The sequence below is a fragment of the Mastigoproctus giganteus genome, chromosome 11 (genome assembly GCF_048544385.1).
Source record: "Mastigoproctus giganteus isolate SK-2022 chromosome 11, ASM4854438v1, whole genome shotgun sequence".
NCBI classification, from domain to species: domain Eukaryota; kingdom Metazoa; phylum Arthropoda; class Arachnida; order Uropygi; family Thelyphonidae; genus Mastigoproctus; species Mastigoproctus giganteus.
This window is the reverse complement of record NC_143585.1, coordinates 91,662,188-91,681,007: the sequence shown is the minus strand read 5'-3', so window position 1 is coordinate 91,681,007 and position 18,820 is coordinate 91,662,188. Positions and strand designations below refer to the sequence as shown.

Here is an 18,820-nt window from a genome sequence, read left to right as displayed (position 1 = left end):
TTCGCTTATCATTTTTTATGATCATATTAGTGTGAACTTCACTGGTGCAACTGTAGTGCGTTAAGTGAGAGATGAACATGACGTCGGCATCATATAGTCAATGCTGTTAGTTTAAATTCAAATACAATTTGTTAGTCACAAATTGTACACTGATCGCCTTACAATTTGTGGTAACATCACCTCAACTGGTAGAGCTCCAACTCAAGTTAGTATACATGGAAAAACTCGCATTTACAAGCATCGCAAGGAAAGGAAATATTCTGTAATGCCATTTGCAATTTTAAAGTAAAATATTCAGAGATGAGGAAGGAAGACTAATGGAATTTAACAGTTGAAGCAACAGTTGCGGTTCCATTAAGAGCTTGACGCATAAACTCAACATGCTGAATCAAACAGACGGGAAATCGATCTTTAATATCCCCTGACAGAAATGAAATTTATTAAACAAAAACTTTTCTCGTGCAAAATTAAAATTTCGGGTTTTGTATTCTACCAGGTTGATTCAATTTTTGTTGTTTTGTTACAAACTGTTCGCGTGAGCAGAGGTAAAAGCCTGTTAGCAAATAACGCACTAAATCAATATACTTTCAATAAACAAGCGCTTGTTGAAGTGTCTATGAGTGCAGTAGCACAATTTTCAAGTGTACCTTGTCGTCGTTGGGGGTTGGACCTCACTCTATATTGTGCACCCTGGGCAATAAGTTTATATGCAATTTCAATAAATAGAAAGTGTCACACTAGGGACACCCGGAGTATACTTTCTTCTGCCCAAGTGTATTATTTTCGTGAATTGCGTGTGTTCTATGGTCGATTTGCCTGTTTTCTGGACAAAAATCCGAATTTCCGGGGATGACGCCTGAGACTGACTAACTCAGCCACGGAGTGAAAAAGCCCATAAAAGTTCCTCATGTCATTAATCGGATTCGAAACTGGGCCTTTTCCAGGCGGTGTGGGAAGGATGGTGACAATGCGACCACGAAAAAAAGAAATCGCGAAAGTCGCTTCATCGGAAAAACCTCCCAAGGTCGAAGTTATGGCTGAGGCAGAGAGATGGCATGCATCGCTCCCAGTAACTACCACCCTCAACTGGATGCAAAGGGAAAAGCTAAAGAGGTCCATCTCCATAGCTGGGTGAAGAGAAAGAGAAATACTGAACAACTGCATCGAGTGTGGCGCAAGATAAAGTCACTCGAGTTTAGGCTTTAGACAGAGCGGTCATTTCGAAAAGTCAGAGACGGTCTCTCGAGGACGACAGTGGAGCAAGTGACGCTGTCCCTCGTATAGCTACCACAACTGAAAGGCAAGCTCATCCAGCCCAACCAACCCGAAGTGCTTCTTGTGCAATCGCACTAGTGACCACCTAGAAAGGAAGAAAGAGCCAACGCATGAAGTGGAGCATCGAAATAAATCGTTCATAAGGCGAGCACACTACGATGTAACCAAACTTAAGACCGATATGACAATGTATAGGATGAAATTACATACCAAGATTACAACGATTCCCAACTATTCAGTTCAGCGAATAGCAGACCAGAGACAGACCATCGTCACGAAGAACCTGATAGCCCTGCAATCTTGGAAAAAATCAAGCAGGATGTGATCGATCAACTACAAAGAACACGGAATACGGACACAACTGAACCAGAACTAGAGGAGGAACAGCAAATACAAGAGGTACAACCGAGTGCAGCCGAAGTGGAAAGAGACGAGTTCACGATATACAAAGGGTGGATGAAGGCCCTTGCAGAATTCGAAGGAATGAACTTCACAAAGACTGAAGTAGAGGCCCAACAGAATCCTGTGGTAATTCACAGACTACCTCCATCGGCGAATAATACCGGATTACCTCAACAACAACGGAGTAACACTAGACACCATCCACACAGCCATTTACTGTGCCGCTGTAGCAGCCACCAGAATCAACGGAAGAGAAACCAGAGACCAACAGGAGAAAAAAAAATCCCGCAAAAGACAAGGAACCACCAGCGACGGAAAGGAGGCTACAAGATAGAAGATAGGCCAACTGACCCAGTATAAAGTTAAAAACAACATATAACTTTAATGATAGCTCATGCCAGATGACTTTAATGATAGCACATACCCTAGCTACAGAATGGGAGCCATTTTTGAAAACTTCTTCATACTCAGTAGCTAGGGTATGTGCTATCATTAAAGTCATCTGCCGTGCAGATGACTTTAATGATAGCACATATAGTAAGTAATGATAGCACATATAATAAGGCAATCGCTGACTTTAATGAACCATATAACTAGATCAGTGGTCCATATCCCACTCTCTGCATCCACCAGAGAGTCGTCTCAACTGGCATCCTCAACATGTCAAGTTCGGAGTAAAGTCGATGTAATTTTCTCTCATAAACTGGATTCAGTTTTAACCAGATTTTAGATTTAATTAAAGTTATAAGTTGTCTATGAAACGCCTGTCTCCCAGTCTTTCATCCCCTTTAGGTAACAGCCAGTTGATTTTCTCTAATGCCTATGCATTTGAATAGACCGTGGTTCATGCCCACATGACTGCTAAATGCTGTAAACAATTTTATTCCTTGTCGAAATAATTGCAAACTGCTCTGACATGGTGGTTGTGCCGGAGTATAAAACTTAATGTTATCTACCATTTATTATTATCATAATCATGGGAGAATTTGCACTGGTTCACAAAAATTAAAGACAAACCTTTTGTTAATATTCGAATTAAAATAGTAATCAGATGGTAAAAATACATTGGGGTGTGTAATTTTACTTCAAGCTTTGAATATACAAAGTCTGAAGTAAAATTACACAACGTGATATGCAAATTAAGATATGCAAATTAAGAAGGGCTATAAAAATATCAGGAAGAAGATATAAACACATCATTTCGAGTTATCCTTCATGCAAATCAATGCAAATTTCACCTGCTGTCATAATTTAAGATATACTACAATGTAATGGCAGACGAAGACTTGAGGCGTGACAGTCGAATGATGGGTGATAAGCTGTCTGAATATGTCGAGAAAGATGGTATCCGCATTTTTCGAAGCGATTTTCAGACAGAGGAGAGCCATGATCAAAGGATCAGGGTAAGACAGTCATAGGTAATCCAATTTGTCGTTGAAATACATACTCAACCCAAGGCAATTTATTTGTATATTTCTCTAAAGATAAGGCAGAACACGAAATTAGCCATGCCAGCTGTCTAGCCGTCTGTTACCCTGAAAAGGACAATTCCGATGAGAGTAATAAGGCAATCGCTGACTTTAATGAACCATATAACTAGATCAGTGGTCCATATCCCACTCTCTGCATCCACCAGAGAGTCGTCTCAACTGGCATCCTCAACATGTCAAGTTCGGAGTAAAGTCGATGTAATTTTCTCTCATAAACTGGATTCAGTTTTAACCAGATTTTAGACTGTTCGATTTGAACATGAGTGTCCAATACCACCCACCTAACGGTATAGAAATAGATAAGTATGGTAATAGTCATGCGATGTCATGGATGACATCACCATCAACAGGTCAAGCAAGTATTTGAGGGCTCTTCCCTCAAATACTTGAGGAACGCAAGTATTTGGAAGAGCCCCAGTTCCCGAACGTAGAGACAAGAACATAGGTGACTTTTTATGAATACTTTATGACAAAAAATAAAATTATGACTTACAAATGTTTTGTTTGCCTAGTTGAAAGAAGCGCCTGAAGGATTTTACTATTTCCCCATTCCTATGGAAAAAACAAATCCCTTTGATTATAGATGCTCTCAGTTCGGATATCCGGCTTTCAAATTTATAATGGACTGCATAACATCTGAAAAAAAAACGAAAATCAAAAATGACTGCTTTATTTATACAGATAATTATAATTATTTACAACAAATATTCTTATAAAAATAGGCAATATGCAAAACTTTCATTAGTGCCTTATAGTGACGAATCCTAGAAAATTCGTGACTTGCAAGAGAATCACTATAAGAATTCCTGTTAACTTGAAACATTAAAAGAATAAATTTCAAAATGGCTAATTTTATACTAAAACAAGTAATAATTAAAAAATAGGCTTACATTTGTAGTCATGTTAAAGACAGGATTATAGAGAACACACGACTAGATAAGAATCGCAACTGGAATGTAAACTTTTCGCACATCCTATTGACTTTTGAAATTTATGATTTATATCAAAGTTCAGTTAAACTTTAATATTAATTGTGTAATTCAAACACATAATATTATCTAGGTGAACTTTATATCAAACCGGTTGCGCCCTCTCCCTAGACAAGTACGCAGAAATAATGCTTTCTACCCATGTATAGTATGTGCGCGATTACACTATGCTTCGGCAAATTAACACATAAATAAAAGAGCATGAACATTTTGGCTGTACATTCTGTCAAAGTAGAGATCATTAATACTACTGTATATGGATCCACAATCATCATTTTTACTGTTGTGTTTAGCTTATCCGTTAACAGTACCACATGTCTTTGTCTCTTCGCTTTCCTTAAAGCCGCCGAAGTCTCCTTTCCCCATAACTAACGGAGTTACTAGATCGATAAATGCAACAGATGCGAGCACTGCAGTAATTCTGTAGATTATCTTAAAAAACAGAAGGAAAGCATTTCTTTCAATGGAACCCTAGAGATATTATCAACTACAAAAACACTTCTGAGTAGTGAATATTCATGACCACGTGTTATGGTAATTTTAAGCAAAACATTTAGGGTTCGTCCAGTTAGAGACTTTTCCTATTAATCAAACAGTCTTACATCACAGTAAATCGTACGTATGACTGTTGTAAGAGAAAAAAAATCTTACGTATGAGTGGCGTTATCTCGCGCTCTTAGGACACGCGCATCTACACGCGCAGTCTCGTGCGAGTATGCCCGCGTGCCCCACACTGTGCTATGTGGAAGCGTGATCAGAGAGAGCGAGAGGCATAGCAAGCTTGAATTAGGAAGAAGACAGTGCGTGGTGGTCTTAGTGACCCGGTGTATCACCTTCCTCCGCTGCCTGGGATCACCATGTTCGGAGGAGGAGACAGCGGTAGGTACGCTTTCTCTCTCAATTTTTTCTTTCGTTGCGTAATATGCTCGGCAACTACTTGTTACTTTGATGTATAATGCGTGTTCCACCAGACACAGCAGCTCAGCTGTGACCTATTTCGGGTGACGATGTTTGCAGTAAGCCGCGAATGCTAACAGGCAATGGCAGAGTATGAGACAGGTTTAATATATATTTTACTCGTCGCAATGAAGAGTTCAGTTGGATACAAACGAGAGAGAGATTGTTGGAAGCCTTAGAAGGGAGCTCACGGATGAAATAGCGAAGAATTTACTAAACAGTATCATTTGGGAAAGGAGCAAAACAAAAGGGACATAAATCAGTCAGTATTTCCAAATTCATCTTTCTGTATTCTATCCACGACTGCTTTAGTTGATGCCCACGTTCTCTATCTTGTGTTAACTCTAGATAAAATTTCTCATATTATAATGGCATTGCTGACTGCCTTTACACTCCACAGATGGTACATTTACTCTTGGTAGCAACATTATATTGCTATTTTCGCTTTTAAGCAGGTCTTGGTTCTTCCATTTCATGATATTCGAATCAATGTCTCATGGAAGTTACCTTAATAGGGATTAGGAATTATGACAATATATCAAACTAATCGGTGCAATGAAACATCATTAAAACTATAAGAAAATTTCGAAATGAAAACAATTTGTAATATAAGATTTCATAATTCCACGATTATAATAAATATCGCCTGTATTATTAAATTCAAGTCGTTATGGGTGTTTTAAAGGCATACATAATAACACAAGAGTGCGTAAATAAAGAAGTTACAATTTAATTTGTCATGGTTATAAGCACCCTTACGTATTATCACAACAGCACATACCTATACTATTGCATGCCTTAACAAGTATTTATAGTTTCAAATATTTATAAAAAACTATCTATAAAATATTCACTGTATAAAATTGGGAATGATACTACTGATGCTCACTTTTAAAAATGGAAGTCCTTTCGATTGTACCACTGTTGAGCATTTCAGAGCCATTCAATCGTTCTTATATTTGAAGCTGTTAAAAATATTTACCATAGAATGGTAAAAAATGCTCTGATAAAATCAAAAAGCTTGTTGATCGCTGAAATAAATGCTTTAGAAGTAGATTTTTCACTGAAAAATGAACATGTTTCTGGATAAACCGTTTGAATACTGAAATTCGTTTTATTTATTGCTGCACCATATTAAAATACGTAAAAATAAGCGTTAATAATAATAATACATATGTGAATAAATGCTCAGATGCTTTCCAAAACGAATTTTATTTTCATTACTTTGTGCTTGTTGAATAACCCATGGGTGCAACTCTGCTGTTTTTTAAATATTCATATTTATTTAATAACAGCAGAAATTTCCGCGAATATAATTAACGACAGTTGTAGTTACCATAAGCAATTAACGCTCGTGTAATAACCATTATGATGCCTTGCCAATTAAAAAAGCAGCTTTTTTTAAATGAAATCTTGGAAGTCATTAAAAATCATCATTTTATGAGAATAATTTAAACGTTATGGTAGCTTTGCGAGCATGCAAAAGTGTTATGCAGAAAAGAGACATGTGCAGGGGGAGATACATTCAACGAAGCGCATTAAAATTGTAGCATTTCTCTCTTGCTCTGAAAAATTCATAAATTAAATGCAGTATACATAAATATCTCAACTGCAACGCACTATAAGAATTTTTCCATCACACTTTGTTTTTAGAACTTGAAGTTTCCTCGTTTTTACATATTTCTTCTCATTTCCTTTTCAACGAATTCTCCTTCCATCTTGTATACACAGCTGGCGGCAGTGGTTCATATGCATCTTTAGTAGTTGTCGTTAGGAAGAAAATCATCACTCCCAATGATTTTTTTTGGTAGTAGTTGTTGGCGCATCGGCTTCTGTGGCCATAATGCACCTCCCAAGGTTTTTGCAATACTTTGATCCAAGCCCGAGGCGGGATTCGAACCCTCGACCTTTGGGTTGCTAGGTAGGCGCTTTACCCACCCGGCTAGCCCGGTCGGCGCTCCCAATGAAAGAAAGGTTCCAAAATTTCTATCATAGAGGAGCTGCCTTTAATTTTTGAAATAACTAAAAATTTCAACAAGCTAGATCAGAAAAATGCAAGGACTGTGATAGTAGTTCAGTATGCTTTTCAATGGGATACGTTATTATCAGCAATCAGTTTCGAAGGTTCCCATTTACTACGTACGAGGGTAAATCAAAAAGTAAAGGCAATTTATGTGTAAAACTGACACGTCGTGGCAGAACATGCTCCAAAGGTCATCATACCTACTGTTGTTAGACACGTCTACACGTATCGCCGGTTGCCAGCATTTAGTCTGTTTTGAACAGCCGAGGTGTAATCATGAAGGCTCAGTTTTCCAATTGCATTGCTGTTAGTAAAAAACGTGCTTGATCTGATTTTTTTCGTCAGAAGAGGTTAGTTTTATAAACGAATTGCCTTTACTTTTTGTTTTACCCTCGTACACTGTAACATTCACAGGTTCTTCATATTTATTTATTATTAACATATAATATACGCAACAGGCGTACACCCAGTTAAAGTGTATAACAGAACAGAAAATACATGAAGATACAAATATTGTACATTAAGATGTAAATAAATAAAATAATACATACTATTTAGACATAATTTTCACCTTGAACCCAACTGTCAACCAGCCAACTTGCTCCAGATAGTTCTGTGAATCAGTTTCCTGTCCACAGCCATATCCAGATCATACTTGTTGATGAGCCATAGTTCTTTTAAAGAACGAGTTCTTGGATATCTCTAACTTAGTTACTGATGTGGAAAGTCGTATTCTGTCTTGTAGTCACCGCTGGAACGTAAAGATCAATCAGGTAGGTTGAACCAGTGAAGATATGGTACAACAGTTTTAGACTGAGAACAGTTCGCCAAATTTCCAAAGTAAAGTATATTAGTAAAACTAGAATAATTAAAGAAGTTCGTTTCATTTTTTTAGTTTAGTCTGAGAGTGAGATTTATCAGTTAACGGAATGTACCTTTATATTTCGATTGAGTTTTCCTGTTTTAACATGAATATATACAAAAAAGCACCCTTATGAATTTTAGAATTTGGATATTACACAGCTTTGTAGGTATTCCTGTTCAGTTAAGTTTTGTACTCTTTGATAATGCAGTATTCTACGAGATCAATTTTAAGCTTATTTACGATTTCGATGGGTTTTGTTGGGAACATTTTTCAACGCTCGTCATTTAATCAAAGTTGTTGGTGGCGAATCTTCAGCAACCTTAGACGTCGTCTAAGTTTGTGGCATCTTGGTTTGTGGCAATGTTTTGATATATCTGGAATGTTTATCATTGAGAGTGAAGAGGTTTAAAAATATTAAGTTACTTTTACGGATGAGACACTGCTAAAATGTAATTCTTAGGGAGATGCGAAGTCTGACTTTTGAGAGAATGAAGGATCGATGACGTGATAAGGAAGCATTAATTCAGCTTGGGAGCCAATATTTGCCGATCAACAGGCTTCTGATGTGAAACGGATAAACTGATAATCCCACAGATAAGATATATATATATTGAGCTGCCTCCGTAGCCAGGTGGGAAGGAGCAGCAGTGCGTAGCACACGCTTCTTGATTAGACCGGGGTCCGAGCCCGTCACCACCAAATACGGAGGATGCGGAAAGGTCAAGGGAATGACCCTTGAAATATTCCCGGAGCAATATGCCTTTAGTTGCTAATGCTCCAAATAACAAACAAACAACAATAAGATATATTGTTGTGTTACAACTAGTATTGGTTTAGAAGTCTGTAACGAAATCCTGATTTTATTCTTTGTCACTTGGAACACATTATTCTCAGGGACTTTTTTCGTCGTTGTGGAGTCAGGATAAATTTATTTCTCAAATTTGAAGGTTATGCTGAAAAAACAGCTGGGATATGCTCTTATTATACAGTTTCCTGTGGATACCAGATATGCGAAAGTAGGTGTGTATCTGTTTTAATAGACTGCGTAAAATTTCTTTGACGCTATCGTTTTAGTAATAGTGAGTCTGCATGCCTGCAGTCCATAAACAAATAACGTCGATGAAATTGTTGCAACACCAGAACCGTAACTTGTTAATTGGGGTTGATATAATGTTCTATAGTCCAACTATGATAATGTTGAATAATTAAAGTAATCAACTGAAAAATCGTTACACATGTTCAGAGAATGTTTCTCTGCTTGGTCCTAAGGTGTGCTGTTCAGCTTCAAGTGTTCCTCTGTAGATTATCTAATAACCGCGCTTTCGGCAGAGCTTGTGCGCTGATAAAAATTCCTTATTTTTTTCCTTATTTTCTCGTATTTTAACAGAATTCATTATCTTGGGAACAAAAACTATGATAACGACAATTTTTTTTTTATTTTTTATTCTATGAATCTATTATTTTCCATTTTTATTCACTAAAATTCCATTTTATTCACTTCCATTTTTTTTTTTCAATTTTTAACTGAAGCACAATGAGAAGAAAATCAAGCATTACATGTAGTCATCACCTGCATCAATATTTGCACAAGTACATTACTCAAAATAACACTTGCAGCTTTCTATGCAATTCTGTGGTCAGATATATATGCTTGATGCTGTTTCTCGCAAACTTCAAAAGGGGTCTCCGGGGCTGAGACCCGGAGACCCCTTATGAAGCCCAGCTTTACCCGCAACCCCCTAAACATAAAATATTTTGTTTTATTGTTCTCAATAATAAACATTTGTGATCGATAAACAAAAATTTATAACCTACTTCAAAATTTACCCTTCCGCGTTTAAAAGTATGCAGATTTTAAAAATAAAATTTAAAAATTTGGGGTGGGTTGTGTACTGGGACCCAACCGCAATCGTTTAAGGCGTGAATCCGTCTTGGTATTATTAGAGGAAGGGTAAGATGTAAATGAATAAAGTCTTGGTGGTTATAAGTGAAGTATAATTTTATTTATCAAAGGCCAATGACAGGAGAAGTAAGATACATATGGCATAGTATTTACATCGATGTTTCTTACGGGAAGCATTTATTAAATAAAGGATAGATGGAAGTCTGGGTGTGTCTGCCGGGAGCGCTACAACTGATGATGTTAACAACAGGTTGTCAGTCTTTAAGGGAAGATAACGAGTATATTATTACTGATGCAGGAACTAATAATATTAAGTGTACACGAAGTGACGATCTGCTGGATAAGTATGGGGACATGCTTAAAAATGCCGCTATTTAGCTCAGAATGTACGTCTTTTTGCATAAAACGATAGGAGAGATTTTAGTCTGAAAGCCTTATGGAATAGTCAAGACTCTAGAAACTCTTTTCCCCAAAAAAGGCTTTTTGGGGAAAATTTTTTTTATCAATGTTGCCCACCCTAGCATGAATCAGTTTTGTAGAGATTTAATAAATGACAGAGCTACACCGACTCAATAAGTCCTACGTTATATAACATTAACTATGAAATGAGGAATTACCATATATAAAACAATGTCCTTGCCATATATAGAACAATGGTATAAACAGTTAAGCAGAATTTTTAAAGAAACAGAATTTAAAACTGTAGCCAAGCCAACAAATAAATTACATGCCGTCCTTAATAATCAGTCAGTACAATCTTCTTTCACGTTCCATAGAAATGAGTTACTTTACAATATATCTTGCAGGGACTGACTCCTCATACCAAGGATCCACGCAGTGCACACTCGATACAAGAATAAAGCAGCACTAAGCTTCCGTTCTTCCCTCCGCTTCAGAACTTGTCTTCTATGCGGTCAATGAAAACCACACCTTTTTATTCAATGAAGCAAATATACTTAACATCCAACATGATTACACTAAATTATTAATTGCGAACACTCTAGAAATTAAACCACATCAAAATTCAGTAAATGTACATCGCTCCTGTCCCATCTCAAATGCTTGATCTTTTATGCGCATGCACTAAGAGAACAAATAATCTCTCTATTATATATTTAATTATGCACTTCGTGTTTTACTATCCTGTGATCATGACTCTGGTTGAAAAGCCATGTCAGCTTCAGGAGATGTAATTTTTAAAATTTCCTAAAAATTATTTTAGCACTCGTTTTTTGAGTACGGACTTAATGTCTTCTTTCACTCGGTGATTTTGGTTGATGTATTTGAGGTTGGGTTGGAGATTCTTGGACCATGATTCCTGGTGCATTTGATCATTAGTTTTGTCTTCGAGTGATTAGAATTCATTTAATATATTTTATACTCATTATAACTACAGAGAGAATAAGTATTGAAGTGTTCTGCAGGATATCATAGAGGTAATTCCTCATTTCATAGTTTTGTAGCGACGGAATACATTAGAACAAAGTAGTGCAAGGGTCTTCGCTAATATCACTGAGACCTTGAGGTTGCAGGGACTGCTAGCTGAGATGGATATGGGGTAGTATTAATACGCGTTTATCTGATGATATGGGTCGAAGTAACTTACAGATTTCATGAGTTTTTGTATGAGGCGTAAAAGCCGATATCGGAAAGATGTGCCGGGAGCAGTGACGTTTTAAAACAGGGTGCCAAACTCAGAAGCGCTAGTAGACTGCACTAGTGTGCACAAAGCATACCAGTAGCATTATTGAAAGAAATATATTAAATATTTTCATGTATTTCCACTTGCGCAAAAATAAGCATTCTCATGACTGTTAACATTTCATGATCGTTCAAATAAATACGAATTTTATTTAAATCTAATATTAGTGTATCACCATTTCTTATTATTTTTATATGGATTTAATCCTCTTAACCTGTTCAAGTTGAACGCGGATCGCACAACAAATACCAGAGGTCCATCAGTTTGGCATGCCTGTTTTAAACGAACCGGAAGCAGATGCTAGGAAAACAATCTTAAATAATTTAAGGATAGTAAACAATACAATAAGCTTAGTGTTAATTATGTCTTTAGTGATGTTAGGGGTGTTTTCAATAAAATAAGTGAGCTTGATCTACTAGTTAGGACAAGTAATGTGACAACTAGCGCCATTAATGTTGTTACTCTCCGAATAGAGTTAGGGGTAAAAGGGGGGAGATTCCTCAAGGATTGGTACCGGACCCACCGTTGTTTATAATTTAAAAATTTGCAGACAACACGAAGAACCGTCATCATCATCAGCCATTTTCAATCCACTGCAGGATGAAGGCCTCTCCAGCAACTTTCCAGTTTCTTCTGTTTTGAGCACTGGCCATCCATTTACTACTCAAAAACTCATGAATTTCATCTATCCATCTCCGCCTTTGTCTTCCAGGTTTTCTTCTAGCTCCTCTTGGGTACCATTCTGTTATTTTCTTAGTCCATCTGTCATCATATTTTCGAGCTATGTGTCCTGCCCAAGACCATTTTAGTTCTTTAGTTTTGATAAGAATATCCTCTACTTGAGTTTTCTGTCTAATCCATGTGTAGTTCTCAGCTTCTCTTCCATTCTTTTGGTGAGTGCCCAAGTTTCACTTCTATAAGTCATGGTGGGGAGTATACATTGGTTCATTATTTTACGTTTCAGACAAATTGGGATATTGCTCCTCAGTATGTGACTATATTTCCTGAATGCTATCCATCCAAAATTTATTTTTCTCTTGACTTCCAGCCATTTTCCATTATTACAGCTACTGTATGAAGAACCGTATGAATAGTTAATGATTAGAACGGCTTGGATCTACTTCAAGGATGATCAAAAAAATGGCAGCTGTGTTTTAATGCAGCAGGATGTAAGGTCTTACACTTGGGAATAGCAATCCCAAAGCAACGTATACACTTGGAGGGGTTGAATTAAAAACAGCAAAAGAAGAAAGGAATTTGGGAGTTACAATGCTGAGAGACATGAAGTTCTCCGTGAGTGTATGTATATATGTCTATGGTGGCATTCGGACGTCGTCCATCTCCACCTATATAATCTGTATTCAAGTAGAACTTCTACAAATAGGCCTGCAGTATTACATGTGTGTATATGTATGTGTAATATGTTGTAAACCCCCCCCCAAAAAAAAAACCAGATAGCCTAGGGATGGGCACCAGGCACCACCTGGGCGCCCTTCCCCAGGCCTGTGTCTACTGCGCTGTCTGTGCAATTTATACTATAATCCCGCACCCACCGCATGTAGTGCAATACCGGTGGGTGCCAGAAATCCCGCTCTCAGGCTGCCAAGTCCTGGAAACCCCTCTCTCTCTCTCTCTCTCTCTCTCTCCGTGAGCGTAAACAGACTGCAAGGAAGGTCATAATCCGAATGTAAACAGCAATTGTAAGACTGCACTTTGAACATTTTTTCCAAGTATGGAGACTGCACTTAAAACAACATCGCGCCAACGTCACACTAACTGTTCATACTAAAATTTAGTTACTTTATATATATATATAACTGTAATTGTTCACACGATGTACTGATACTTCGCACTATGAGAAATTCGCTTCCAGCGTGATTGCAGTCTAAACAATTTCGTAGTCAATACAACCCAAATCTCCTGTGATGCACAAGTTTTGAGTCACCCTGTATTTATTTTATTAACTTGATTTTTAGTTTACAAACATTCTCTAATATGAGATTGCTATCCCTCAATATTATTATAGTATGTAATAATATATTCTTTCTTTCCTTGGCGAAACTATCACATCGTCAGGGCTACCCACAGCGGGAGGCTCAAAAGGTCTTGTAGTCCCAAGTTTAGTATGGTTGTTAAAAGCAAGGGGGTGGGATAGAATTTGTAGTTTCACTAATGTTTCTTTTCATAAAACAAAACTGATTAATTCTTGATAATAGAGGTTTTCTTTCTATGTTTGATTACTTAATTCCTGTCAATGGAAAACTCGGGAAAAAATAACATATTGGCCTTTAGAACACAAGCAATTTTCAAGGTAAATCGTTGCCAACTATCTCAATCTAATTTTATTAATATAATCCTAACATCACGGTATTCTCTGTTTCATTAATTAGAAATGTAATTATATGCAAATGTGGTGTATTAAAATTAGGTGTTGACTGTGCAAGCCACACCTGATAATAAATTAAACATTGTTTGATAATCATTAGTTACGATGAATTAAAACGCCTGCTAAGTGAGGCTGCGTATTTGGGTTTAATCCGTCTAAGTAAAATGCAATGGAGTGAAAAGTAAATGGTCGTTAATTGACTAAGTGTCATTTGATCGACGATTTGCTTATTCCTGTCCATCTGGTATGCACAGTGCAACCACAGAGATAGTCAACCTCGTTTAGAATTGAAAATTGATAAATGACATTATTAATGGAAACAGGTATCAGACTGATATGTTTGTAAGATTAATAAATTGTGTAATTGTTTGGAACTGTCTTTAGGGGGGGGGGGGGCAACGAATTCCTGAAACCTGGTAAGGTAGAAAGGAGTATGAGATATACAGGAGGAAGTGAATCACGTAAAAGATTTAGAGTGCAGTTTGCTATACAATTTAAATTGAAATTAGTTCACTAAATGGAGGAGATTGCTTCCTGCCTCAGGCTCTTTGCGTAGACCTGTATATTTTCACGACCAGTAATTTAAGTAATAAAGCATTCCTGTCAGAGATTAATTTCACTCAAGGTTTGCCAATAATATATTTTTTTTTAAATATAAGACTTACCATATTTTCCTAATATAACCAGGGTTTTAGCGGAAATTGTCCGAGCAGATGTGCCCTCAGCAGAACAAGGTGAAAGGGATCAAATTATTGTATTTCTTTGAGAGATACAAATTTTAGCAATTGCTTCAAGTTAAGAAACAAATTGCTATATTAAAAACTACAAAAGGTACTGTTTAACTATAAGTAACTGAACTATATCCGCTAAGTTGACAATGTGATGAAGAATGAAAAATAAAATTTAAATTTAAATGAACTGAAAAGAATTCTCTGAAAGAAAGTACGCACTTTCTATAAGTTTTTAAATAATCTCAGATGAATGACTTGAAAGTACTGGTGGCTTGAACTTGAAGCTTTAGATGGCATCTTATCGCCAGGTAGTAGCAAAATGACTGGTTAGGTAAGATAACAATAATGAACAGTCTACGCTCCCCCCACAAAGCTCTCTGGTTACGCGTGATACAGTAGAAATATTTTCACACTGTTTGCATTTCAAACTGAAGAAACCTCCAGGGGTGGATGTGCATTAAGAAAATCATGTATTTTTTTGGTGATGCCATTCTATTGCAACAGATTCTAACGAGAATAATTTGTAATTGGATGGAAGTTTACTGAATACACAGCTGCATTTATTATTTTCTCATCAATGTAATTCTATTTTTTTCAGGAGCATTCTGTTTTAGTTTATTTAATTTAATATTTTACTCTTCACTATATTGTTAACTTCAAGCTTAAAAGGTTGAGTTACGCCTAGTTAAACAGAGAATTTGCTAATTTTTAATATCCTATTAAAGTTCTTATGTACAATTTCATAGCTCGAAAAAGAAATAATTTATAAGCATATAAAGTGTATTGTATAAATGCTAGTAGCTTGACTATAAAACTATTGCGACTACAACTGGTATTCTCCCAACCCATGTAAAATAGGCCTAGGTTCGAATTTGCCCTTGAGAGAAGGAACTTTTGCTTTTCTTAGATTGTGAGAGAGTTAGTCGGTCTCGTGAGAGGGTTGTGTGACTGATTTACTCTGATTTTTAATCCCGAAAATACAGGCAAATCAACTAAACAAAATATTATCTCCTCTGAATTTATGTGGTTGTCCCGAAGTATAAACAAAAAGTTTATTTATTTTAAATTCAACAACATCGATGTATAAGCCTTTCAGGCAAGAAGGAGGCCAGAGGCCGGGCCTCCGTGGGCTCGCATACATAGTGGCATGGATGTGGATCGCCATGAAATCTGTATATCATGCCATAATTGTTCAATAGTGGAGGATGGCAGATCTGTATGTCTGAAAGATGTTCGATGGGGTCTGAATCAAGGGAATTGGTGGCCACTGGAGAAGGCTGAAATCTTCAAAATGTTCATTCAGAAAAACGTTCCTGTACATATCTGATACGGTTTATTATCTTGCGAGAAAAAGCCATCACTGTCAGGTTACATTGACAACGTCAACATGTGTAAGTGGTCGGCAACGTCGGTGCCATCAAACGTCCTTGCATACGTATCAGAAGACCTAGACTGTCCCAGCAAAACACTTTTCAGACCAAAGCGCACCAGTCTGCACACTCACCACACAGCTACTTTTCCGTCGAAACGAGTAAACGTAAATGATTTTATCATTTACGTTTACTCGTTCACTGTCCAACCACGGTATTCTGTCATGTACACTCAAGAGGGAATGTGAAGTCAAATAGTCGTGCTGAAAGTGACTTTTGACATTGTACTCTGCGGTTATAGGGACACTATGAATATCCTACTGGTTCGCACAAACTTCTGCAGTCATCTCCACCATCTTCATCTATCATTGGTTTTTCACCACAGTTTTTCTGCAAGCTGGTGGGTTTTTCCCTTGTTAGCCACTACTGGTACATTCAAAGGTATGTCGGAACCAATCCATTAGATGCTCTACCTCAAAATGGAATTAGCGTACATAGTGTCTGCGAAGGGGGGCGACACAAGTGGTTTCCCACAACTGCGCCATAAGTACTCTTGCGAAGTATACAGTACTATGTAAAGGGGGGGAATAGCAAGAATTGAGGCTTAGAGGAAGGTGTCCTCAAAATTATTAGGTGGAGTAAACTCCACTAAGCGAATGGGGCAAGGGAATGGGAGTCAAAAGATACCAGACAAGAGTCTGGTATTGATCGCCACTTGGCGCACAAGTCATGGTCGAGAGGCAAGGTCCTTTTCTGTGGTTTAGTAACTGTCCAAGTAACTGTCATAATTGAAGATGTGCAGGTCGCGGCTGGGAAAACAAGTCCCCTCAGTGGCTTTATATGTCCAGGTATTTGTCACAACTGGAGATTCTCAGTCTGTCTTGTTTAGAGGTTTTAGTCACATCAAGATATTTAATCGCATCCAGGTGTTTATCACAATTGGTAAGTCTCCATATCAGCAGTTGGATGTATATTATTCACTATTCGGTTGGCATGTATGTTCCTAGGATGGATGTTAGGATTGTTTCTTCGTCTTGAAAAGAGCTCCTGTGAAAAATATGCAAATGTCGAATATTCCTGTATGCTGTCCAGTAGATGGAATTCCTGATTTCTGGGTAAGTACATGATTTTGATGATTAATATAGAATGAAGTCTTTTCAGCTTGCATCAATAATAATCAGGCGCCTCCGTAGCCAGGTGGGAAGGAGCAGCAGTGCGTAGCACACGCTTCTTGATTAGACCGGGGTTCGAGCCCGTCACCACCAAATACGGAGGATGCGGAAAGGTCATTCAGGGAATGACCACCGCATATCCGGGAGCAATATGGCCTTAGTTGCTAATGCTCCTAAAAACCAAATAACAACAACAACAACAACAGCATCAATAATCATACCTCGTTGCTGCCTCTTCCATTATACTGATACCCACGCATCGACTGTTGACAGCATTTACCTTACCAAAACTTGATTCTCATGGTACTGTACTCTTGCACCATGAGAATTAAGGCACGTTCTCCCTAGTGCCAAGAGCGAAACAGTGAAGCCAAGTTTAATCGTTGTAAAATAGGCGACGATATGATATTAGAGAGTGACTATCTTGAAGAACAACTGAGGCTGAGAGAGTGTAAAGCTTCAAGGCAGATGGTGTACATCCAGTTATATTGAAAACGTCGATAATACTAATGAGATCATCATTAGATTCAGGAATTATTCCCTTGGACTGGAAAAGTGAGAATGTCTTCGCAATATATAAGGAAGAAGCCAAAGATGCGATGGCCACTTACAGAACAACGAATTTGGCTTATGTGGTAAGATAATGAAATCTATGGTTAAAGAAGCAATACAGTAATATCTCCACAAGAGTGATGTATGCGAGTAAATGTGTCTCAGCATGGTTTCGTGAAGAGGAGATCTTGCCTAACTAATGTGATAAATTACTATTATTAGGTTATAAAGCAGTTGGTTGTACGAAACAACTTTGATATTATACATCTGGATTTTAGTAAGGCTTTTGATACAGTTCTTCATGACAGATTGTTGTATTAGGACAGGTCGGGAGAATAGTAAAGTCATCAGTGGATAAGGAGTTGACTGAAGGACAGGGGACAGAAGATGGTCATAAATGGACTTCAGAGTCGACTGGAGTAGCAAGTGATATTCCTCAGGATCGGACCTGTTTTGTTTCTTATTTTCCTAAATGACACTGATGGGAGAATACAGGGGGAACTGTCAAAATTTGCTGACGAATTAAAGGTTTGATGGTTTAACGATCAGAACCAGGCTATGATACTTCAAAAGGATTAAGGCCGACTTCAAGTATGAGCTCAAAAACGTCATCTAAAATTTAATACTACCATGCACTTGGGGAACAGAAACCCAGAAATAGTTTAAAGATTATGGAGACAGGAATTACAGTATAGTATGTACTGGATGAGAAAGACTTGGGAATTACGATACAGAAAGATATAAAGTTCAACATGCAGTGTAAACAGGTGGAAAGAAAGACATATGACGTTCTATTTTATGATTTATTGGAATTCTGCTAATAGAGAAAAGGAAGTCATTATCCATGTTGGCGTGACCATGACGCGCCCTTGATTGGAATATTGTATCCTTGTCTGGAGGCTGCATCTAAAGAAAGAAATAGAACTTTTGGAGACGGTGCATAAAAGGGTCACCAGATCGGTGAAGAGCGTGCTAAGAATTATTACTATGAGGAGCGGTTTAG

At 37.5% G+C, this 18,820-nt stretch overlaps 1 protein-coding gene across 2 annotated transcripts in view; it reads left to right on the top strand.

Annotated features, from left to right (window-relative positions):
- The first annotated feature begins 4,923 nt into the window (after positions 1 to 4,923).
- Positions 4,924 to 18,820, top strand: part of LOC150078255 (A-type potassium channel modulatory protein KCNIP1-like) — a 272,358-nt gene continuing 258,461 nt past the window's right edge. For both annotated transcript variants that reach the window (XM_090385011.1, XM_090385010.1), the window contains exon 1: positions 4,924 to 5,035. In XM_090385011.1, the coding sequence (XP_090241137.1) occupies positions 5,014 to 5,035 (22 nt within the window). In that variant the 5' untranslated portion in view covers positions 4,924 to 5,013. The remainder of the gene's footprint in view (positions 5,036 to 18,820) is intronic.